Here is a 24,553-nt window from a genome sequence, read left to right as displayed (position 1 = left end):
GAGTTTACTTTCTTTTTCTTTTTTCTGGCTATCTGAACCTGGACGCACCCAATTTGGTTAGGAACAGTCTATAAGCTCCAATAACACGTAAATTGAGAGGGAACTTAAAGGACACCTTCGTGATACTGAACAGTATGATGACACAATCCAAATACATCCAAAGTTACCTAAGACACACTTCACAGCACAGTATAGCCCTCAAATGTACGTTACATTCAGACAAATTCACTATTGTAGGGACTCATGAATGGACAGAAGAAACTCTCTACAAACCCTGCCCATTCTGAACGTGACTTGATATTCCCATTGTTCCCTTCTCCCAGGAGAGAGCATGGGCTGTGCAGACTCCTGCCCGCACCCCCAGAACTGCAAAGCCACTAGCTCCTTCACACTCCCGTTTCATACACAGAACTCCAGCACTGAGGCTGCAGGCCACAAAAGGAGATGTAAATCCCACTTTAGTTAGGGCCACTGCCCTGGGCAGGTTGCTTACCCTGGCTAAGCTTCAGGTTCTTATCTTTGAAAGGGGAGTGGAAATCCCTTTACTAGAAGGATTAAATCAGATAATGTAGGTCCAGCCCAAACTCTTAGCTATTGTCATGATTCTTATTCTTGGAAAGTAGTAATCACAGTAGAAATAGTCATTTCAGAGCTTTTCTGAACAAAACCAATGCTTTCCATGCATTGTACAATTGTTCCGGAAAACCCATGTAATAAAGAAAGAAATCTGGAGCAAAGAGGACCAGACTGGTGGTTCTCTTCTAGGAATTTAAAGCTAAAAGTGAACCGACCATGGGGACGCTACAAAATAAGCCAGTATTTAGTCAATGTGTAACTACAGAATTGTTTCTAAAGTCTACAAAAATGTAGTTTCTTGAAGAGAGGACCACCTGTTACTCCAGAGGCACTAGATTCTTAAAATTCAAGCAAGCGGTCAACTTTAAATACAGTTTCTGTTACTTTTCAGTGAAGGAGAGCCCATGAAAGAATGGTTTTAAGTTCTGCTTTCTAAAATTCCATCAATATTTATAACTAAAATCCACTAGACAAAATACAGATCACCTTACCATTGCCCAAGACACAGTACTTGTTCTTGGGGAGTTACAACCTTCTGCCTGGGCTGCCCTATCCTGAAACCATCCTCTCAACTCAATCTTAAACACACACCTGTCTTCCCAAAGACGATCCCCTAAGGGTAATGCACTCTTGATTGTGTAGAGAAAGGTAAATTCTAAGCCCTCCCGGAGATGGGATTTACAATTTAAAAGCTACTAGGCTGTGCAATTTACATGTGATTACTCCTACTTCAGTGCATTAATAAAGGGCTTATTTAATTTAAAGTAACTTTAGGTGCTGATCAATGCCCTTTCAGAGAATTTTAAACAGAGATAAAGCTTCATATTAATTTTCACTACACCATATAATGAAAATAATTACTTTCTGCCATGTTCTATCATTATCCTTAATCACACTCAGATAATTATAAAAGCTGTGTGCTAGTGTTATTCCTATGAAGAAGATTGAAAAAAAGAAATGTTCAGCTAGAATGTAACTACTAAGCTTCTTAATACCATGTCATGTAAAGCCAAGCTGTCAAGATTCCACAGGTCACTTCTGATGTCTATATAAATTCACAACGAGTGGCAAAGAGTGACAAAGATGTAACATTACGTAAGGACATTTTTGCAACATATCTGGATTACGAGTATACATACACACCATGCACAGAAGTACTCAACCCCCTCAAAACCACACACTTTTGTTTTTATACACTACAACAGGCGAAAGCACAGGATTCTGTGTGGCAGGGACTATAAACACAAACACACAGCACACGTATTGTGACTATACCTTCTTCATTCACCGTGTCAACGACAGCGTTGACAAGGTGGATTACAGTCACTATGGAAGCTTGTAAAAAGGTACAAAAGAAGTAAATTAGGAAAATCTTCAGTTAGAAAATAGTGCATGAAATAGGATTTTATATAATTTCTACCTCCTAATTTAAAAATGTGAAAACTTTAACACGTAATTAATTATGCATGACCCCTATAGTCTTGCTATTATGTATCTTAGATATTTTTCTAATCAAGCTATACGCAGTCATTATTAATCAAAGGGCTAAAGTAAGCACACTATACTAAAATTTAAGACCTATTTTAGCTCTAAGTTTTCTCACAGATCTAGTCATGACAAAACAATCCTTATTTAAACATCTCATGGGCAAAAGACTTCACATTTAAACAGTAAAGTGCTTGTTAAGCCAATTTTCTGGGTTTATTTAATGAATTTGTACCTTCCAAGAAAAATTTAGTATTACATAATAAGATAAAATATGTAATATAAATACAAAACTGGCTTTAATTCCGTTCTATGTACTCCCAACTACAAATTTCTTATCTTTTTTTTGCAGATGGGCTAACAGCTGGGGAGCTAACATACCAGCAGAGAAATGCAGACTGTCTGCCTGGCTGTTTCCTAGGTAAATTCCCTTTTATTTATAGATCAGATTGTTTTAAAGTATCTACGCCAAGATAAACATGTGTGCATGTGGTAAGCTGAACAATGGCCCTCCAAGATGTCCACATCTAATCCTGGGAGACGGTGAATATGTTACCATCCCTGGCAAAGGGACTGACTTTGCTGGTATGATTAAAGGTCTGGAGATGGGGAGATTTTCCTAAATGGTCTGTAGTGGGTGGAGGGAGTGAGGACTACAGAAGAATGGCCATGGAGAGAGGCAATGCTGTCTTTGCAAGGAGACCAGCTTCTAGAAGCTGGGAAAGGTCAGGGAGCAGGTTCTCCTCTAGAGGGGGCAGAAACACAGCGGCCCTGCCAACACTTCCATGTGAGCCCACTGACCTACGGTGGGATTTCTAAACTACAGAACTGTAAGATGATAAATTTACCTTGTGTTTAGCCACCACCTTTGTGGGGATCTGTTATGAAAGCCTCAGAAAACTAAAAATATAATTTAAGTCCACGTTCTTTATCCGGACTTTCTGACTGATAAAATACAAACACTCCTGGATATGTTTTCTCTCTCATGCTAAATTTTCCAGCAATTAACTTTTGTAACTGATGGGCCACAGTTTATTAAAAGCCGTTAGCAGTATTAAGAAGAATGATGTTCTGAGGAAAACACTGACAAGATTCTGAAATTTATTTATGAAGAGCATTTGAGGAACCAAAATATAAATTACATAAACTGGCAACACTAATGTTTTAAATTAAACCTAATGGAAGAAAGAATTCGTTCTGTTGGTTTAATAAGCAAAGCTATGCTCATAGACTCCGTCACAAGGTAATAAGTAATAAACACAGGTGAACTCTGATCTGACACATAAGATGCTTGAAATCAGAAATGAATGGAGTAAACTTGTGGCCATCTTTACTTTGGGAAAAGACTGAAATATATTATGAACTATTACTCTGGGTTTAGAAATTAATAATAATGGGTTAATTCTTTCCACCAAATATTTGAAATGGCTAAATACATTACATTTTTTATGCAAAAAAAAAAAAAAAAATAGTCAAACTTACTAATTCTGAGCTGCAAAAATTTCTACTAACAACTATTTTATTACTGAATATTGACCATTTTCTCTACTGCTCTGTGTTATGATGACAAAGCTGGTTACTGATGCAGTTTACCTAGAGAAATCAGATCAACAGAACTGGCATCAAAGATCCCATGTCAAACTTTCTTCATTAGAAATATAATCAGACTTACTAGCAGTCTCTTAAACTGTGCTCTCAGTCAGTATGCTCTGATCCAAATGGGAGCTGGGGCCGCAGGGGAGTTGGGGGAAGAGACAAATAAAACCTTGTAATAGTGAAGGAGCTCCTGGAGCTGAACATTCCGACTACCACATCGCCTCCCAGGGGTGCAGCAGGAGGAGGGTGGGTGGGGGGCTGTGGTCAAGAAAGCTGCTGCAAGCATTTTTTTAAAACCCCACACAACCTCTAGAACATTTACTATTGTGGAAAAAAAAAAAAACCCCAATCAGAAAAAATCTCTCCGTTAAGTATGTTTTCTTCCCTATTTCCGACCGGTTGCTGCAGTTCAAAGACCTACCCCATTAGGAACGTCTGAAATATTCTCCCCGCTGCAGACGCTCATGCAAGTTGTACAAGGGGCTGTGACTGGTGGTCCCGAGTGGGACGTGAACAGTCGGAGCCTCCACAAGCGCAACGCCATGCCCACAGCGTGGCAAGCAAGCCTGCGTGGCGCTTCCGACTCTTTACTCACCATTGTCATCGCAGGACTCAGACTGGAAGGAGCTGAGGGACTGCACCTCTGACAGGCTTTCCCGAGCGCTGTATGGATGCGAAGGCTTTTCCTCCAGGGGTTTCTTGGACAGACAGGGATCGAGGTCCACGACTTTAGCTAAATGGAAGAGGAGAGGACAATGGTCAGCTCCAGGAGGGTGAGGCCTCTGCCTGGCTCGCTGCTGTGTCCTCACACAGGCAAGCACACCCGAACACTGCCTGAGCCGCTGGCCTACAGGAGCAACCGAAAGAAAATGGGGGAAGCGAATGAAAAACCGAAAACCTTCAAACCTGCAAGTATTCTCGCAGATTCCCAGAACAGAAAAAGTCTCCATAAACCCACCTGCGGAGATCATGAGACAGTATGGGGAATTAAAACCTCCTCTTAAAAAGCCATTTTTAAAGCATCAAACGATACAGACTGCGGTTACAAATACTATGCTTCCCTTTTTAAAACATCCACCATACAGGGGCGCCTGGGCGGCTCAGTGGGTTAAAGCCTCTGCCTTTGGCTCAGGTCATGATCCCAGGATCTTGGGATCGAATTCTGCGTTGGGCTTTCTGCTCAGCATGGAGCCTGCTTCCCTTTCTCTCTCTCTGCCTGCCTCTCTGCTTGTGGTCTCTGTCTGTCAAATAAAAAATAAAAATCTTAAAAAAAAAAATCCATCATACAATACTCTTCCTAATTTGTCCTAATAAGCCCCCCAAATCCTGAGAGCCCATATCCATCCAAGAAAGAGATGCTTTGTCCTGAATATTAGTGTGAGGTCCTTGATTGACAGACCATCACCACCATGGCTCTCGGCCACGACAAGCACCTCACATCACACCCCCAGGTCTGGGAGCCCCAGCGCACTGATCCCTGCCATGGGCTCCACCACAAGACCGGGCCCACCGGCTGCTCTGGCAGAAGGTACAAGGTCACGGTTCAGCTCAGTGACATTTGATGCAGGTGCAAAGGGCCACGCTTACTGTCGTAGTCGAAGTCCCAGCTGGGCTTCTGTATGGAGTCACTGTCCGACGGGGAGTTTGAGGGCGGCGGGGGCGGCAAGTTTGGAGCCACGCTGCAGACAGCCACAGCTTTCCGGTGTCCGTGCACAGCCTCGGGGTTAAAGGTGCTGAACTCCGGATGCTCCGGGATGGCAGATCCTTCAAAGGAATTGCGGTCCAGGTTGTTCCTAGAGTCGCTTGGAATGCTTGGAGTGTAGGAGATAGGACGGACAGGCACCTGGGGTGGTATGTCTGAGTAAATGTTCTTATTGAGCTTGGCATCAAAATACGGTCTTTGCAAGAAAGCGGCGCTGGGGCCCAGCTGCTTGTCTTCGGGTTCGGCCTGGTGCTTCTTCTTCCGACTGACTATCTTGCGGCAGAGGACAAACAGCCCCACCAGCAGGAAGATCCCCGTTATAAAGACGAGAATGCCTATCCCCTCGGCCAGGCCGATGTTCCACGGAGTGGACACGTACTGATTGGGCGTGGCGTCCTCACAGTGTCGGCCCCGGTACTCACGGCTGCAGTTGCAGTGGTAGGAGCCGTGTGTGTTCTCACACAGCGCCCCGTTGTGACAGGGGCTGGCGGCACACTCGTCAATGTCACTCTGACACCTGCCAAGAACGAGGACAGACACTTGCCACACACGTCTCAACAGGCCAGCCCCCCTAGTTCCCAGAGCCCAGGGACTAAACACAAACACAACAGCGTGAGTAACCACCCAAAAAACGCTACCAGCAAGTTATTACAACGAAAAAAAAACCCTCATGGAGTAATTAGTCACGTGAGTCTACACTGGGTACCTCGGGGAGAGATGCATGACATCACGCTGTATTTAAGTGCCTTTTTTTTTTTTTTAGGATGCCACAGACGGTTAAACCAAACCCACCGGCTAAGCATTCAGTCTGTGTCTCATTCTCTTTGTTCAGAATGCACAATGGATAAATGGCATGCTGGAAGCTGTTCTAAAAGGCTAGCTTAGATCTCTAAGAAAATCTTCCTGTTCAGAAATAGGATGGTTGCATAAAACATGCGAAAGGTTAGAAATTTTCCATTTTAAAACATTTCTCCTGCTGAAAACCTCCCACATCCCCTCACCTGACCCAACATTCCCAGGCCGCTCCACCCACTCTGCCTTTCCAAATGGGGCCTGTGCAGATGTGCCCGACTCTTCTCAAAGCCTCCCCCCCAGTTTTATAAAATATATCTGCCGCCCTTCCCTGTAGTCAACTGCCAGTCAACAGTTGAGACATTTTTGTCAAATATATCATCAGCTGACTTGAATTAGGAAAGTCAGTTTAAGAACTAAGACCACAGGGTGCCTGGGTGGCTGTCATTAAGTGTCTGTCTTCAGCTCAGGGTCATGATCCCAGGGTCCCAGGATCAAGCCCCGCATCAGGCTCCCTGCTCAGGGGGAAGCCTGCTTCTCCCTCTCCCGCTCCCCATTCTTGTGTTCCCTCTCTCAGTCAAATAAAATCTTAAAAAGGAACTAAGACCATGTGACTGATGGCAAAACTCACTACTCCAACCACCGCTGAAGCAGAAGCGTCGGCAGACACCCACTGGCAGCTCGCCCGCACAGCCTGCCCACAGGACGGACAGGGCACACCTCAGGGAGGCAGGAGGCACTGACAGTCAACGTGCAGTTACTTGGTAAACCGAACAGTGAAAGGGCAACACTGAAACGCCTGCCTCTTTCAAGGTGTACCACGAGCCCCTCTGTGCCCCATTTTCCTCCCGCAGAAAACAGCTGCTAGATACTAGATAAACGTGAGTTATGACATATTCTGAAGAGGGGTCATTGTTGTCCCACTGAAAAGACAGGTAACAACTCCAGGTGCATCTGCCGTAACAGAACTACCGCTCCCCACCGCGTCCTGCCTGCGAGCACCTTGTTCGTAAAGATCTCTCACATACGGAAGTAGGCATTTTCAAGCACGACCTTGCAGTTACCTGCTCCGTATTTTAAAGAGTGAAAGGATAACAGCTGCAAAGACCTAAGGGTGTAGAACGTGAGATTCTAAAGCAGTGTTGCCCCACATGAACAGAGCTCTGCTACGTCTGCGAATGGATGTGACAAGATGGAGAGGTGCAAAACAGGTGCCAGAAGAAGCCAGTTACCTTTCTCCCCTAAAACCCGAATCACACTGGCAGACAGCACCATCCAAACTGTCAAAGCATGTGCCCCCGTTTTTGCAGGGCTCGTCCTTGCAGTAGGGGCTAAGCTGGCACCTGCAGGAGGAGAGGGACAGAAGCATCAGTGTCACACTTGTACTGCAAAGGACAACACAATAGGGAACAAAAGGAGGCATTTCCAGGACTTTCACCCCGAGAGCTACACTGACCTCTGACCGGTGTATAAGCCTCTGCATTGACACACAAAGTCCCCGTTGTCCACGATGCATGTGCCGCCATAAAGGCACGGGTTGGAGGAGCATGGGTTAACGCTCAGCTCACAGGAGACCCCAACGTACAGGGCGCTGCACTTGCAGTAATAACCTGTAGGTGCGAGAGGGAGAAGCTCATTCAATAACTCAAAAAATCTATCTTAGTATAATACTGGTTTTTACTTTTTTTTTTTTTTAAAGATTTTATTTATTTATTTGTCAGAGAGAGAGAGAGGGAGAGAGAGCAAGCACAGGCAGACAGAATGGCAGGCAGAGGCAGAGGGAGAAGCAGGCTCCTGCTGAGCAAGGAGCCCGATGTGGGACTCGATCCCAGGACGCTGGGATCATGACCTGAGCCGAAGGCAGCTGCTTAACCAACTGAGCCACGCAGGCGTCCCTGGTTTTTACTTTTAAGAGATGCCCTTGTTAACAACCGTGAGACCCGCAGAAGTCCGTACAATTCCCATTCTCTCTGGGTACAGTATCAACAATATCTCACTTCCACTGTTGGTAAAACCAAACTAGAAGAGCTGCAGAGGGAACCCATAATTAGCTTCAGTTAATCAGAACTTGCGGGCCAAGCACAGACAGCAAAGAAAAAGTCCCTTCTTTGAGTGACCGTGCGGACTGAGAGCACTTACGACTGAACACATCCCCGTTTATTCGCAGCTCCCAAACTTTTAAAGGCTGTGATAGTAACGTGAAAGCACTCGGGAGACTATGAACTACCATCGGGGAAGGGGACTGTCATGTGTCCAAACGAGCATAAAGAATGTCAGATTTCTTGCAAAGACTGTGACATGGGACAGCTCATGTGATAGACTTTTTCCAACTGTCCTTGGGGCAGGACTGCACTGCCCCGCTGCCTCTGAAGGTGGGCAGGGCTGTGAGAGCTTCTCTAGCCAAAGACGCGATACTCTGAGCCAGAAGCTTTATGAGCCTGTGTGTGGCACCTCGCTCTCATCCTCCTGCTGCTATAGGAATCACAGTAAGCCGTTTCAAGAAAATGCTTCTCTCAGTCCCATCCCTGAGTCAACGAGGACGGTGTCCCTGCTGACCTGATGTGGACATGGAACATGAACACAGGATAAACCTTCATGCGGCGTCCTTTTGTGGGGATAACCTGGCCTGTTCTTTGCATGCGTAGGGTATGCACAAACATGCCCCCAGAATAACACAAAGCCAAATCCTCTGAAATCCCACTGAAGCGCCATTCTCATTTTTGCTCCATTCATCACACACAGCTCTACTGATCAGGCACCGTGACTGTCCTGTCCTTTCACAGCATCTATTACTGGAGAGGGAACAAAAAGGGGCCAGGTTAACAAACGCCACGGCGTACTCTACTACTCTGAGGCTTCGGGACAGGACTAGTTACACTCCAAGAGGGTTCGAGGCATTCTGGAAAACCAAACCCCATCTGTAGCAAGACTAACAGTCCCTAGATGCTGAGCCATCAGACCTAAGGGGGCCCTTTGGAAGGACAGAGTGCACAGTTCTCAGTCCCGATGTGACTGGAAGAAGACTGTGCAAAATAAACACCACAGGGAAGAAGAGGGCAGAGTCAGCTGTGGTTCACCAGTGGTTCCTGGTGCCGAACAAGGAGGAGGTTCTGAAGCCTGACTGTGGGGGGAACAATCCTGAGTCCAGCCCTGCTCTGGTTTCCCTCAGTTCCAACACTGACTGCAGGATCTGACACCATCGTTCGCATGGGAAGGGGAAAGAGAAAGACCCGAGGCTCATCCCAAGTGTCTCCACGTGTAGCGCTCTGAAGATGACTAGCGCGCGTGGCCTACCTCCAGCAGGAGATGGGTGGCAAACGCCCCCGTTCTGGCAAGGGTTGCTGGAGCAGTCTTCGGTAGCTGTTAGTAAGCACCCAGGAGAGACGTCCACCCATTCTTCAATGTGTGCATAGCTTCTCGGTTTGTTATTCAGAGGGAGCTCCTGCCCGTTCAAATAGATGGAGTCCATACAGCCCCGGAAACCGTTCCCAACTTGGGGGCTTCTCCCATGCCTGGTGCCTTGCTGACGGATGTGGCCACCGAAAAACACATGATTATCCAGGTTTAGGGTTTTCAGGGTCCCGGGGGCTGTGCCTGATGCAGTATGAACTTGGTCTAGAACCAACCTAGCATAGTTTCCATTCACTTCTAGAGACACGGCATGCCACAGCCCATCGTTGACTTGAATGCTCTGAACAGACACGATGCCAGGACCACTTCCACAGTCAAACTTGTACTGCAGCCTTCCATTATGAATCTGTGACAAAGACAATTACCATTCACATTACTCTTGCAGGATCGTCCACGAGGAACTCTGATCAAACATCCAAAGGAGAGGTACGTTTAGCAACTGAAGGGAAAAGTGAGTGAGACTGCCTTTAAGCACTGCAGAACACACGCTCGTCTCATCAGTGCCCGGAGAGTAAAAATGAACCTAACACAAGTTCAAGTGCCAAGTGCACCTCCGAAAAGCATCATGGAAATCACCCACAATTAGCTGTTAACCGAATAACAACCAAAAATAGCATCAGGTAAAATCAAAAGTGAATCATGCATTAAAAAAAAAAAAATGATTAGCACTTTAGGCAGTTACGAATGCTCTCTATAAACTATAACATTAGTAAGATGTAATACCACTGAGAGTGTGAATGTTAACTGTCATGTGACCTAAAGATGCTGTGAGAAACAGAAGTCAATTTCTGTATTATGGCAGAGCAAAAAGAGCTTTTTAGCCCCAAAGTTGAAAACTTAGAGAGGTATCAAGGAACTATTTAAGTGTGGAATAAAACCATGTCCCTTAATTTTTTTCCCAAAAATGGACAACATGAACATAAAACAGAATTTCGTGTTTTGAAAGTCTTCAGGTACAAAAACGTACCTCTAAGATGCTGTAGTCAGTCCCGCGGGCGTACATCACAACCGCGTGAGCGGAGTACGTTCTGAGTCTCATGGTTAGCTTCATCTCCAGTCTGTTTTCATTTTCCATTAAACGGTACTTCACAAAGCTGTTTCCAGTAAATGTGACCGATGAACTCCCTGAATCATGAAGAGGAAAACATGAATCAGAACCAAGTTGAAGCATATTTATAAAAGTGAGATTTCCCCCCAACAGTGATCCAAGTTTTTAGCTAAGGTTACAACATTATAAAATTCAATTCAATGGAAAATGCTTATTTGCTTTAATAAAGAGCATAGCATAACTGGATTTCTTTTGGAAGAGGACTGGACTACTATGTCAGAGAGAAATGAATTCTAAAACAATGAAAGATCTAAATATAAAAAGGTTCAATACAAAATTATTAGAAGACAATTGAGGAAAATATTCACACAGCCATGGTGGTCTGGGGAAACTTTTCAAGCAAAGTATAATCCCCAGTCTCCAAAAATGATGAATATCACTCTGCAGAGGTAGAAATGGTTATGTAAAATTACACAGAACTGACAAAAATTAAATTTCAAAATGACAAGAGACACTGTAAACAAATCAAAACACCAGTAATAGTGGGATGGAGGTAACGTTCATGCTCACAGCACACGGAATGTTCTACACACTGAAAACAAGACACAAATAATCCTGACAGGCAAGTAAAGAATAGGAACAGGCCAGTCCAAGAGAGGAAATGAATAAATAAAACTTTCACAGGAAGCTGGAGCAATGCAAACTAAAATAATTAGCTATCATTTCATGTCTACTGGATGGGGGAATTTGTTTTTTAATTGAAAACCTTATACTGACAAGAGAATGGGCAGTCAGACGGTCACAAAGGACTGTAAGTAAGGAACTGGTGTGACTTTCTGGGAAACTAACATAATAGAAATATTTAAAAATTAAAAGTGTAGTTAATCTTTGACGTAGTAAATCCTAGTTTTAGAAAGCACCAATAAAGGCTCTATGTATAAAGTACTTTTTAAAAAAATTAAAGTACAGTTAACATACAATGTTGTATTAGTTTCAGAACTACAACGGAATGACTCAATAATTCTGTCCATTCCTCAGTGCGTCACCATGATTAAGTGTAGAAAAGGATTCGTTTTTAAAACGAGAAAACATCTTCACAACCTCAAGCTCATTTATAATTAAGGACAAAGCTGACAAAAAACGATCCAGCCCCTCAGAAGCATTAGGTTTATGGGCACGGACTTGGGAAGATACCCACAACAGATGTTAAGCCACAGAAAACCAAGCAGGAGACTGTGAGAGGTGGTGAGTCCAGTTTTTCTTTTTTTTTTTTAGTAAAGAGAATGTGGGGAAAACCACTCTGAGTATGTACACGTGGGACTGTTAATGTTGGCACGAGCACAATCAGAGAGAAGGAAGAGCGTCACTAGTAACTCAGCAGTGAGCTGTTACACGTAGAGAATGGAGAAGTGACTACTGCTCTCGATTCATCTGTAAGCCTGACTTGTTATAATCAAGCGCTTTACATCTGTCAACTCCAATAAAGAGAACGATGGCAAGAAAAAGTGACCTCTATAAAAGAAGCATGCTTCATCACTGAACTCTTACCCGGGCACGGACCAAACTTGCCACCCGGGCAGGCGCAGGAGTATCTGTTGTCTCCTGGATCCGGGACACACTCAGATCCCCCAGGGCACGGACTGTCTTCACATCCACGATGGACAAGTGGGCATTTTCCCTCTTTGTTTAAAAAACAGAGGGGGAGGGGAAACTCATTAACAGGAATTTCAGGAAAACGGTCGTTACTGTGTAGACTTCAAAGGTTGCCCATGGAATGATCTGTACCCCCTGCTGTCAGGGACTTGTATGTGTTACCTGTGCAGAGACACATGGCTGTTCGGTGGTGGCGCGGGGTCACAAAACTCAGTCTAGCCGTGCTATGTGTTGACATGATGTTTTCATCCACGGTCACCTTCTCGTCACAGAATTTCCGTGGGCAATCCAGTCCTGCACAGAGCTTCTGGAATACGTCCAGTATTCTGACACCAATGATTTCCTCAATATCCGTCACAGAAGAATTAATCTTGTGCAGGAGCTGCTTGGTTGAAATGGGGGCGCTACCCGATTTCTCCACGAAAAGCAGGACATCCAGATGTGGAGGAGGCTCAGAGGGCTGCAAACTGACCATCTGTACGTCGTTCCTCCTCACCCCCAAGATGTTCCGCAAAGCCCGCTGGAAGTTGCGCCAGTAATCCCCAACAAACTCCTCCGGAGTGAGATTGGCGAAGCGGAGTGTGATGCTGTGGTTCAGCATCTCCTGTGTCACCTGCCGGATGTGCACAGTGATGTCCGCCACCGTCGTAAATCTCCCGTCGGTGACGCTGACGTTGAGGAGGTACTGCCCCACGTCCAGCTTTTTGTGGGCTATCAGCTTACCGCCGGTGCTGGAAACAGAGAAGAGCTTGTCCATTTGGGGATCCAGACTGTAGGTTAAAGTGTCATACACATCTTGGTCTGTGGCGTGAATCTTCCCAATGACGCCACCTGAGTATTCCTCTCCAAAAGCCGTAATGAAAATCTCTAGTGGCAAGATCGCAGGTGGATAGACGCTCTCCTCAATGACCCGGATGTCAACATACGTCAAAGATGACAACGGAGGCTTTCCATTATCTGCCACCTGTGAGAAAATTAAAACAAAACCAAAAACACCTTTGTCTTTGTTTACAATTTCTTACTAAAATATATTTACACTATTCATGTTTCAAAAAATTACCAATGACTAGATACTTATTTCTCTATATAAGAAGCCTATCTAGGAATATTTCTTCACAGCCTTTTTGCTAACTCGTAAGGAAGCTTAGCTCCGTCAAGGTCTATGAAGTAACCAAATGAATAAATGAGGCCCCCTCAGTGCGCACTGGGATCAAAACAAAGGTATGGCAAAGAAGCCCCAAAACAAACAAAAAACCCCCACAATTCTACTCATTTTGTTTTCTCATGAAACGTAAGCTGTTCACACACAAGGAGACAGCTTCCAAAGGAGCGCTACTCTAGGAATCCACAACAAAATCAGAGAGACTTTCATACCTTAACGTGCAGGAGATAACGATCTTTCTCCTTCCTCTTTATGGCAGCTGATGTCAGCAGGACCCCTTGCTGGTTTACTTCGAAGGACTGGTCCTCATTCCCACTCACGACAGTAAAGAAGAAGGGCGGGCCATTATGCGAGGAGTCCCTGTCGGTCACAACCAGCTGCAGCACGCTGAAACCCACCGGCTTATTTTCCTGCAGGATACAAGGACCAAAAGACACACGACTTTCAACAAGACCGAATCTATGTGGTATGAGACACAGGCAGGTTTTCTGTAACGTGAAGTAAACAGAACACAAAGCGTTGCTGTGTCCCACAGCACAGGACAGAGAAGACGGGGTGCAGGTGGGGCAGTGATGTGGAGGGGGAGGGGCGAAGGGAGCGGTGGGGGCTTGGGGAGGGCAAGCCTGAGAGGAAAGGATGCATGGGGAGGAGTGCGAGGGGGATGGAGTCGGGGAGGAGGAAAAGGGAAGACCTGGATGAGAGTCTCTGACGCCTCTCCAATATAGGACAGCAGAAAATAAGATAAAGGATCAAGGCAGTGAGAATGTCTTAAAAAGCAAAGCACAAAAAGAAGAGAGAAAAGCTTAGCTTTATCTTGAAAACGCTCATTTTGTAGTACTGACAGACGGATTTTACTCTCCCTGTTTTTCTAAAAAGTAGTTTTTGGGAAAGAAAGCTATTTCCAACAGACTGAGGCCGGAAGAAGAGCTCATTTCCAAAGGCAGGTGTTCGATGAGCTCTCTAGCATCCCCGAGATTACCTGGATGATGACGCTGTAGTTTTCCTTGGAGAAGACCGGGGCATTGTCGTTGACATCCGAAACGTCGATGTTCACGGTGGTCGTGTTGACCCGGGGCGGACTGCCATTGTCAGATGCCTGAACCGTCAGTGTGTAACCTGAAATCTGTTCAGAGGCAAGACAAAGAGAACACATGTCCACTTCACAAGGCCCAAACACAGGGTTTCATCAGATGCGGACCGGCAGCCTGGAAGGGCAGACCTGAGTAACCGTCCTCACGTGCCGTGTCTTGTATGCGGGCAATTCTCCGAATGATGACAGACACGCTGCAAATACCTACACATCGGAATGTGTGCGCTCAACAGAAGCGACCACTGGTGGTTAGAGTTTCTGATGCACTCTAGACCTCCTCATTCCATGAAAGCATTCCCACTTTAATAAATAACAGATTAATGGAACTTGTAACAGAGAAGTAATACAATGAGAAAAACTAACAGATCTGGAAGGCTGTTGCACTCGTAGTAAGAGGGACGGCAGCTTTCTCTAAGGCCCAAATGGGACTGTCTGCCGGAAGCCGAGGGAAGCCATCTTCTGGCCCCGAGGGTTTCCTCATCTTCAACACCTCAGGACACTCCAGAGCACTCTCCCCCATCCCTTTTACATTCAGATTACAGTCCCCTGTCCAAATCCCTTAGGGTGAGTTCTTCGTGACCCCCTCCCTACAAGGGAAACTACATCAAGTGAGGTGGATTCCATTCGAGGGCAGGCCCCTGTGAAGCTCTCTTCCAGAGGGAGAGGTGGGAGATGCCAGAAAGTGGGCTAAACCCCAGAGTATGTTCTGCAGAATAGGAGTCCTGCAGGGTGCCCCAACAGAAAAGGGCAAACGGCCTGGGACATACCACACGCCATTGTCCTGAACATCAGTGCATTAAAGGAGCGGACAGGCATGTCAGTCACAAACACTCAAATCTGTTCAGCTAGCAGCACGGCAACCGTAAGCCTAACAGTCGGGCTTCCTAAGCTCTTGCAAAGTCCCTGCTCAACAGTAACAGGTTGCAAAAGGAATGGAAGAACTGAGACTTGAATGAGGTAGCTCATCACTGTATTCCCAGATCCCTTTCATCTTAGCTCTACCCGCTAGTGTTCTAAAACTATACTCCACAGTCACCAATGTCCTTTTAATTCACTTCTGGACTTTGTGACCTCTCCAGGCAGCTCCCTGAGCGTGAGAGTGGAGGGACAGAGGGACGGAGGTACAGCATGGTTTTCCTCTCCCCAGTTGCTCATACTAACTCACTACCTCAAGCTGCCTCTATCATCCTCTCCAGAGGCCTGAGCCATATCTGTATTTCCAGCTTTCACATTTCTTAAGTTTGAGTAAAATCTCCAAATACTGGCTGAAAATTTCTCCTTACATAAGCCACTCTCCTCCAAAACTCAACACATCAAACCCCATAGGCCACTGCCTCTCCTCCCAGGGCAGAGTCAACGGCCTCACGACTGGCTCTGGGAGGGCAGTCCCCAGGCCCAGGTGGCAGATGACAACCACCATCTCGGACGCGGCTACTTCCCACGCAGGGCCTTATCTGAGCTGTGCAGATTCAGATTTCTCCCTCACGGAGTCTCCACATTTGCCTTCTCACTCGCTCGTCACGGCAACTGCCAACCGGGCTCCTGTTGCCTCATGGTACAGTAATGCGGGCTGGTCTGCCTGCCTTGCTGGAGCCTCACAGGCTGACCACCACTCACACCTACCATGGCACTCACCTTCCCACCGGTCTCCTTCGAGAGTTACACCCGGGCTCATAACTGCTCACTAACCCCCGCACTTGCAGCATCCAGTCTGAGCCTCGGATGTGTTCCTCGCACACCATTCTACTGTGTCCCTCACTTCTTGGTAGGATTCCTCTACTCCAATACAGCCCAATACAGTCACCTGAATACTACACACATCCTCCTGTCCCCATGCCTCTGTTGACGAAGTTCCTCACAGGGCCTCTCCTTCTCTCAACGACCATGGTTTTCTGAGTCTCTGCCATTATTGAAAACCTAGTGACTGGCTCCATGAAGTGTCTCCAAACAATAGAGCCAAGAGTAGTTTCTTCCTGAAGATAAACCTTTATTATTTAAACTTCTATCCATATGAAACACATCTCTTACACTCTTGAGATTTCCCTACTGGAACTGCTTTTCAAGTGTTTGTACCTTGCTTGTCAGTGCCTGAACAAGACTGGTTCTACCCTTCCCATACTTCCCATCATGTGACAGACATGAGCACAAGGAACTTGTATGTACAGATTTGGTGATTTGTAAACAATTTAAACCAAACTTTTGCACATACCGTTTCCCGGTCCAGAAGCTTGGTCACTTTCACTTCTCCCCTGGTAGGGTCAATCGTAAACGGACTTCCTTGGTTACCATCTATAATCGAATAGCGGATATGGCTGTTTGAAGGTCCATCGGCGTCATCAGCCATAACCTAGAAAACATTAGACTCCTGCTTAGGAGACAGCTAAGGAAGGGGCAGGAGTCTACTAAGCCCATTTCTGATATCAATAGCTAGCTGTTATAAAGCAGTAATTTACAACAGACTTAGTAATTGACTGGGATAACAAAAGACATTTCCACATCTTCCAATTATTTTCGAGTAAGGCCACAACAAAAATACCACTGATCCTCCGAAATTTCCTGCAAAGATCCAGAAGAAGAACATGGTAGAGAAGAGACACACCGTGATGACAGACTGCTCGAGAAGGGCGTCCTCACTGATGACTGCCGTGTAGGTGTCTTGGCTGAACATAGGGGAGTTGTCATTGATATCGGTTACATTAATGTTCACGGTTGCAACATCACTTAAGGAAGGCGTGCCTCCGTCAGTGGCCTCGACAGTCAGGTAATATTCATGAGAGCTTTCATAATCCAGATTCTCAATGATAAATATGGCCCCTAGACGGAAAACAAAATGACTTTCAGGACTTTTAAGTGCTACCACTTCCTCCCACCGTGACGGGAACACACTTCTACACAAACCATTTCTGCCCCAAAAGTTTGCTTATCATTTATGCAGGTTTTCTAGTATTTTAACTTAGCAATTACAAATTATGAATCTGCCCACTCAGGGATGCTCATTTATTTCTCTGTGATATTTAAACTGCTTCCCTAGTCAACACTACCCACATCCCACTAGAAAGTGATTATATTTCTTCTCTCTTCCAAAACATACTTTACTACAGACATCCCTCTAATAACATAAAAAGGAAAAACTCTTTGGCTTTTATTTTCCTTTTCCTTCTCATAGATGTTTTTCTTTTAAAGAAATGTACATCTTTTTTTTTAATCTTCAGAATAACTATTCACATCTTGTCACTAAAAAAAAAAAAAAAAATCACTTTTTGATTCTTTAGGGCGCCTGGGTGGCTCAGTCGGTTAAGTGGCAGCCTTTAGCTCAGGTCATGATCCCGGAGTCCTGGGAATGAGTTCCACATCAGGCTCCTAGCTCCACGGGGAGTCTACTTCTCCCTCTGACCTTCTCCCCTCTCATGCTCTCAAATAAGTAAATAAAAATCGTTAAAAAAAAACAAAACAGAAAACAACACCCTTCTTTATAGTCCATCCTAGGAAGGAGCCCTAAAAACAGTAATTCTATGATATGCATTAAAAAACGTTTTTAGGGTGCCTGGGTGGCTCAATGGGTTAAGCCTTTGCCTTTGCTCAGGTCATGATCTCAGGGTCGTGGGATTGAGCCCCATATTGGGCTCTGCACAGCGGGGAGCCTGCTTCCCCTCTGTCTCTGCCTGCCTCTCTGCCTACCTGTGATCTCTGTCAAATAAATAAATAAAATCTTTAAAAAAAAAGTTTTTAAACAGCATCATCACACTCCTACTCTTCATCTCAAACAGTCACACACAATTAAATGCGGTTTGAAAGGAGTGACTTTTTACAAGGTTTGAAGACTTAGAGCGGATGCAGACCACACGGTTAACAAAACAACAAAAGTGTTTACGCAGCAAGAGTCACTAGCTGCTTGGACTCTTGACCTTGGCGAGAGGCGCCACTCAGTTTGATTCAAAGGACTTCGGCTATTCTATATAACTAGCATAATGAAAACGTCAATTTTAATGAATTATCAGATGCCCCCTGTGGAAACTAAGATCAAAGAGGTCGAAACCACTGTTTTGCATAAGAAGCTACTTTCACATGGGCTCGCTTTGGGAGAGAGCAAGGGACTATTACGCAAGGTCCTCTTCTATCTTCTACTCTTTATCTTTATGCCACCTTGACTAAATCACTAGAGTGTGATTCTTTAATTTTCCACTTAAAGGTCTAAACCACTCTGAATCCCACTTAAAGTAACACCACAAAGAAAACTCAAGTTTTATCTTTTCAGAGTAGCCACAGCCGATTTCTGATCTCTTTGTAGCAGGTAAAGTGCTGGGCGAGCTACCCTTTGGGGCAGAATAAAGGGCCTCCTCTCGTTCAGAGGGTAGGTTACCTGTTTTAGAATCTATGCTGAATTTTCCATGTTCATTTCCACTTATTATCGAGTAAGTGATTTCTGCATTTGCTTCAATATCCCGGCTGGCCGCATACACTTGAAGAACTTCTACTCCAATGAGAATGTCCTCAGACACGGTGGCACCGTATTCACGGTATTCGAACACAGGTGGATTGTCATTTATGTCCAAAACCGACACAACGACAGTGCCCGTTGCAGTCAACCTCCTTGGCAAACCTTGATCCGTGGCTTTCAAAATCAGGGTGTACACGGCCTGCTGTTCTCTATCCAAGGGCTTTTCTAACTGAATGATTCCAGATAATTCACTAATGGAGAACTGACCATCAGCCGAGTCGATCAGTGAGTAGGAGATCTTCTGATTCAGTCCTGGTGATACAGGACCATATGTAAGACTTTTATTTTGAGAAATTTAAATTTTTTGAGAAAACATGTAGCATATTTTTAAAAGGGAAAACGCTAATACACATTACTTAGACATTCTTATGACTATCACCTTTAAAAAGCAAACGTTTTCATTAACAATTTACTAACTTAGGGGCGCCTGGGTGGCTCAGTAGGTTAAAGCCTCTGCCTTCAGCTCAGGTCATGGTCCCGGGGTCCTGGGATCGAGCCCCGCATCGAACTCTCTGTTCTGCAGGGAGCCTGCTTCCTACTCTCTCTCTCTGCCTGCCTCTCTGCCTACTTGTGATCTCTGTCAAGTAAATAAATAAATAAATCTTAAAAAAAAAAAAAAAAAAAAACCAATTTACTAACTTAAAGATGATTTCATAGTCACCTGGCTTTTTAAGACCATGCTCTACAGGAATGTGTGCTAGAATACCCAGCAGCGCTTTTTAAATGAAGTCAAAGATCTGAGAAGCAACATTTTTGTTATTGCTCTAATTCTTCAGTACTAGTACGACTTAAGAAATTATTTTTATTCTCTGCTATGCAAATGTTATAAACATGTGTCCTAGAGGATTGTACTCTCCATAAAATTATGAAAGGTCTGTTAAACTATACCAATGTAACACTTGCTTCTGCTCTGTTTCCACATTAACTCTCTGTGGTACTAATGGTTTATTCACAACATAACACCTCACTTCATTAATTCAAATGGATACGAAGATCAGTTAATATAGTCACTAACCATAATTTTAGGGACACCACAGATGTCCTATAATAGTTAAGTACATGGGGCACAATTTGGGGACTTCAAATATTCATTAAAAAATGAATTCATGGGGCACCTGAGTGGCTCAGTGAGTTAAGCCTCTGTCTTCAGCTCAGGTTGTGATCCCACAGTCCTGGGATCAAGCCCCACATCGGGCCCTCTGCTCGGCGAGGAGCCTGCTTCCTCCTCTCTCTCTGCCTGCCTCTCTGCCTGCTTGTGATCTCTCTAATAAATAAAATCTTAAAAAAAAAAAAAAGAATTCATTATTCTAAAGATTCCATTCCACTTTTAAAGCTGAGAAATTAAATAATACAAGTTATTCGATATGCCTAAGGTAAGGTTAAGTCAAAGAGGCTGAATTTGGGATGTGTTTTGGACAGAGGTCCCTGTAATCCTCGAGCACATCTTAAAGACAAAAAGCATCACCTAGACAGTACCTGCGTCCGCATCCGTGGCCTGCACCCTGGTCAGCAGCGTCCTGGGTTCTGTGTTCTCAAACACGGTGATGGCGTATGGGTCGGCGGAGAACTCGGGGGCATTATCGTTCACGTCTTCTAATGTGAGCACAAGATTAGCCTGACAGAATCGGCCCCCTCCGTCTGTGGCCTTGACCAGGAGGTTATAAATTGCTTGCTCCTCACGATCAAGAGGGGCTAATGTTTTCAGTTCACCTAAAAACAAACAGAAGTAAATGGACTCATTTGAAATGCTAAGATGTGAACTGCAAATGCACATCTTACCATTTCTCCCCCTTTTCTCGTACGATGACAGAACTGGGGAGGCACAGTGGTATCAGTGACAGGAGTCAACAACTGCAGGAGCCCAGGGAGAGCTAGGTTTCCAGACCCTGCCAGCTGCCAGCTCTTCAACGCACAAAGATTTTGAGGCCAGTGCCTCTCAGATTATACATAATATCACAAAAACAGAAGAAGAAGAAAAAAAAGCACTACTTAATTTACCAAATCTAAAATATTTTTAAACTGACTCATAGCTTCATATGTTTACAATTAGTTCTGGGGCGGGGGAAGCTGCCAGAAAACTGTAATTTTAACAAAATACAAATTATAAGAGGGTAAACAGTTTTAAAGATTTAAATACAAATAGAATACTACTAATCATTTTAAGGAGTATGCTAAATAATTTATGCCCACGAATTGCAGAAAACAAACTATATACAACAAAATAAAGCAGAAAGTTTGAGAGATACTTAAATTTTTGAACTATTTTTTAAAAAAAGAAGTTGATACTAATCTCAATTTTAAATCCTTGGTTCAAGTAGGTGATGTTGTTAATTTTTTTTAATCTTTTTTAAATTTTTTATCTCAAATTTTACACAGCACATTGCTGTGTAGATTTCTAAAAGATGCCAATTTTGTAGTATCAGAGTACATTTTATAGGAACAGAATGTAATTTCAAATTTTACATGGGACCTAAAACCACCCACATATATGAGATGACTTTACTGGAACATAGTTAATTTTGCAAAGCCCCGTCTTTACCTGTGTCTGGATTTAGTTTGAATTTTTCTGCGCCTGGACCAAACAACGTGTAAGTCATTTCCGCATTGGAGCGGATGTCCGCATCTGTAGCAGACACCTGCAGGATCAGCTTCCCAGGAAAGGCGTCTTCCGGAATCGTGTCCGAGTATAAAGTCTACAACAATTTTAAGTAATGTCGTGAACATAAAACATGAAGGGTTAATATGACTGCCAAGGGAATAACGGAAAAAAAAATCATTTAACTTTGGTCACAGAAAACATGGGACATGACGGAATTTAAAATCCAAGGAGCTTTGAAAACTATTTTTCTTTTAAAACAAAACAGAGTCGTGTAACAAGTAACTCCTCTCTCTCACTGAGAGACTCTAACCCGACATTTACGCACAGAAATCTGAATACTTGACATCTCTGAGTTGGGTTCGTGTTCAACTTAAGTTCTTGTAAGAAAACAAGTAGTATTCCATATTTATCCAAAAACTGTAGAGTAAGTGCCTGTTACATCATGTCTACTTTTCAATACAGGAAATTCATTAGTTGCAATCGTTCCCAACACATGACCAGCTATAATTGCAGTTGAGACACCAGTGATCCCCATGTCTCGAGAGAAAACAGAGAATCCCCAAGGTCCTGGGGGTGGGGGGGCGGGGGGTCTGGGGCTCTTCTCCTCCACCCCCTCCCTTCCCAGCTGACCGAACTCTAACATAATCAACGGTTAGTTCCTCTTCCAATTAATCAGAAACTTCTGCCATAAACCAAAACATAAGACAAACAGGTTAAGATTTTTTGGACTTTTCTCTCTTACTGTGAGCTCAGTTTTAGGTAAACGACATTTTATGGCTCATGAAACAGGATATTTTGCAATACTGATGATTTCAAATGATCTAATGTCCTAATTTTATTATTCCCAAAGATGACAAGGCATTGTATCCAAATAATATGCCAAATATTTAAAAAAAAAAAAAAAGAGAGACAAGCAAGCAAAACACATTTATTTTCTGTAAGACACACAGACATCCTCCACTCCTCCGCCACCAACCCACGCAAAACGCTGCTGCCAGAAAGTCTGCATGTGGATTGAACTCTTCATTCCTCTGGAGCTCCCTTCCCTCCTGACGGCACTGTACTTTCTGGAGAATGGCTCCGTCCCCTTCCACTGCTGCGACACTGCCCCAGCTCTTCTGTCCCTCTTCAAGACCACTGTCCCTCACTCCCCCAGCCTTCCCTTTATCTACCACTCTTCATCCTTCCTCAGACTCCCCTCTTTCTTCGCTGGCCAAATCCGTGTGTGTGTGTTCACACACACCCTCTCTGTAGTCTGGCATCCATCCACATTAGGATACAGAGCCCATGGTCTCCAAGCCAATCTCTGAGTCCCAAAGTCCCGTTCCACATCTCCCTCATCTGCTTGGCCACCAAACCTCCATTCGCTGTCCTGCCTCCTAAAAATCCTCCCCGCCTGCGCTCTCAGTAACACTGCCCTGGTATGGTCCCCTCCACTCGCCTCTGCTTCCTCCTCCCCTCTCCCCAGGAAATACCCCTGCGGACTCTCTGTCCCTTTTTGTTATTATCTTCTCCAGTGGATTCCAACGTTAGTTCATGGTAGAAACTGCCAAGTTTACATCTGTCCCGAGTCCCCATCTTCAGTCTTGCCGTCTCTCTCAGCGTCTACAAAACCTATTCCAGAGTGTCCCGTTACCTCACACCAAGTCTGACCTGGACACAACACGCTTCCTCTTAGACCAATGCCACCCTATGCTGTATCTTTGGTCTTTCTCCCTCTTCTTGTAGCAAATAGCAGAGTCAATCCTGATCCGACACATCTGCTCTGCTGTCCCACCCGGGCAGCACCAAGGACACCGGCTTGTCCTTTCTCTCCCTCGGCCCCCTCTTCCTACCCTCCCACCCATCAACTACGTGCACCTGATCCCAAAAAACTCATCGTCTTTAAGGAACTCTTCCTTCACGTCCTTGCCACCTTCCAAGTACAAACGGGGGCTGAGTCCCGATCCCCTTGCTTATCTGAGCACCACGTCCCCAAGCCTGAGGGGCTGCTCCTTCCCCAGCTACAGGGAGCATGGCCGCTCCAGGCCTCCCCCATGGTCCCGGACGGGAGCAGCTCCTCTCTGGTGTATTTGTTCTGCTAAGTCAATGGGCTCTACTGCTGTAGGAAAACCCTCATTTGCCTCTTCGTTTTCTCAGGTGTGTGTGAGAGCAGGTGCCGCCCAAAACCAACTTGTGAAAGCAAGATGGAGCTTTGCAGATGAACTACTGCTCGGGTGTCTCCCCAGAATAATCGCATCCCGCAAGAAAGGGAATGAAAATTTCTCAGAGCTTGTTTAGAGTTAAACTGTGATCCTGCCCATGATTTACAGTGTTTTTGAATGAGATTTTTAAACGACTTAGCATTCCCCCAAAGAGTTCCAGAGCCACTCCAACTCCTGCTTCACTGAACACTCACCTCCGCTTAAACAGTAAGAGGTTATAATATGAAACGCATCTGAATCACCCCCAGCATCCCATGACAGTCCTACTCAGAGAGTGAACAAGGAATCATAATATAGAAATTCATAATATAGAAAGAACAGCCCACCTTTTCACAGACTGGACTGTTGTCATTTGCATCAAGAACTTTCACTTCAACTATGGCTTTGGATGAGAACGTCCCATCAGTTGCTGTGATGGTCAGAAGATAATTGTCCCTTTTTTCCCTGTCTAGAGGTTTCTTCACATAGACCTTCCATTCATTCTGTATGTTTTCAATAGCAAACTGTCCCAAAGGATCTCCTCCTATTAAATCAATGGAAGAAAAGGACAGTCAAGTTTATTGAAATAAGGAAAGATCTAATTAACAGGAGAAATAAACTGCTCAAAACATATATAATGTTATACATTATAACAAGAATTTTTACATTGTTACAAGAATTACTTTAAAAAAAACCCAAACTATTACATTTAAATTTGGTATATTGTTTCTGACTTACCACCCCCTCCCCAAATCAAG

At 44.6% G+C, this 24,553-nt stretch overlaps 1 protein-coding gene across 3 annotated transcripts in view; it reads right to left on the bottom strand.

Annotated features, from left to right (window-relative positions):
- FAT1 (FAT atypical cadherin 1) overlaps positions 1-24,553 on the bottom strand; it is a 126,582-nt gene that overhangs the window by 2,530 nt on the left and 99,499 nt on the right. For all 3 annotated transcript variants that reach the window (XM_047716675.1, XM_047716690.1, XM_047716684.1), the window contains exons 11-26: positions 24,143-24,339; positions 21,553-21,706; positions 20,490-20,723; positions 18,876-19,265; positions 17,115-17,329; positions 16,725-16,862; positions 14,405-14,548; positions 13,638-13,835; positions 12,426-13,227; positions 12,159-12,290; positions 10,530-10,687; positions 9,446-9,908; positions 7,608-7,761; positions 7,384-7,494; positions 5,245-5,876; positions 4,253-4,390 (exon numbers count right to left, since the gene is read on the bottom strand). In XM_047716675.1, coding sequence (XP_047572631.1) covers positions 4,253-4,390; positions 5,245-5,876; positions 7,384-7,494; positions 7,608-7,761; positions 9,446-9,908; positions 10,530-10,687; positions 12,159-12,290; positions 12,426-13,227; positions 13,638-13,835; positions 14,405-14,548; positions 16,725-16,862; positions 17,115-17,329; positions 18,876-19,265; positions 20,490-20,723; positions 21,553-21,706; positions 24,143-24,339 — 4,260 coding nt within the window. The remainder of the gene's footprint in view (positions 1-4,252; positions 4,391-5,244; positions 5,877-7,383; positions 7,495-7,607; positions 7,762-9,445; positions 9,909-10,529; positions 10,688-12,158; positions 12,291-12,425; positions 13,228-13,637; positions 13,836-14,404; positions 14,549-16,724; positions 16,863-17,114; positions 17,330-18,875; positions 19,266-20,489; positions 20,724-21,552; positions 21,707-24,142; positions 24,340-24,553) is intronic.

The sequence above is a fragment of the Lutra lutra genome, chromosome 2 (genome assembly GCF_902655055.1).
Source record: "Lutra lutra chromosome 2, mLutLut1.2, whole genome shotgun sequence".
NCBI classification, from domain to species: Eukaryota; Metazoa; Chordata; class Mammalia; order Carnivora; family Mustelidae; genus Lutra; species Lutra lutra.
Note: the sequence above shows the minus strand (reverse complement) of the source record. Positions and strands in the feature narration are given on the sequence as shown.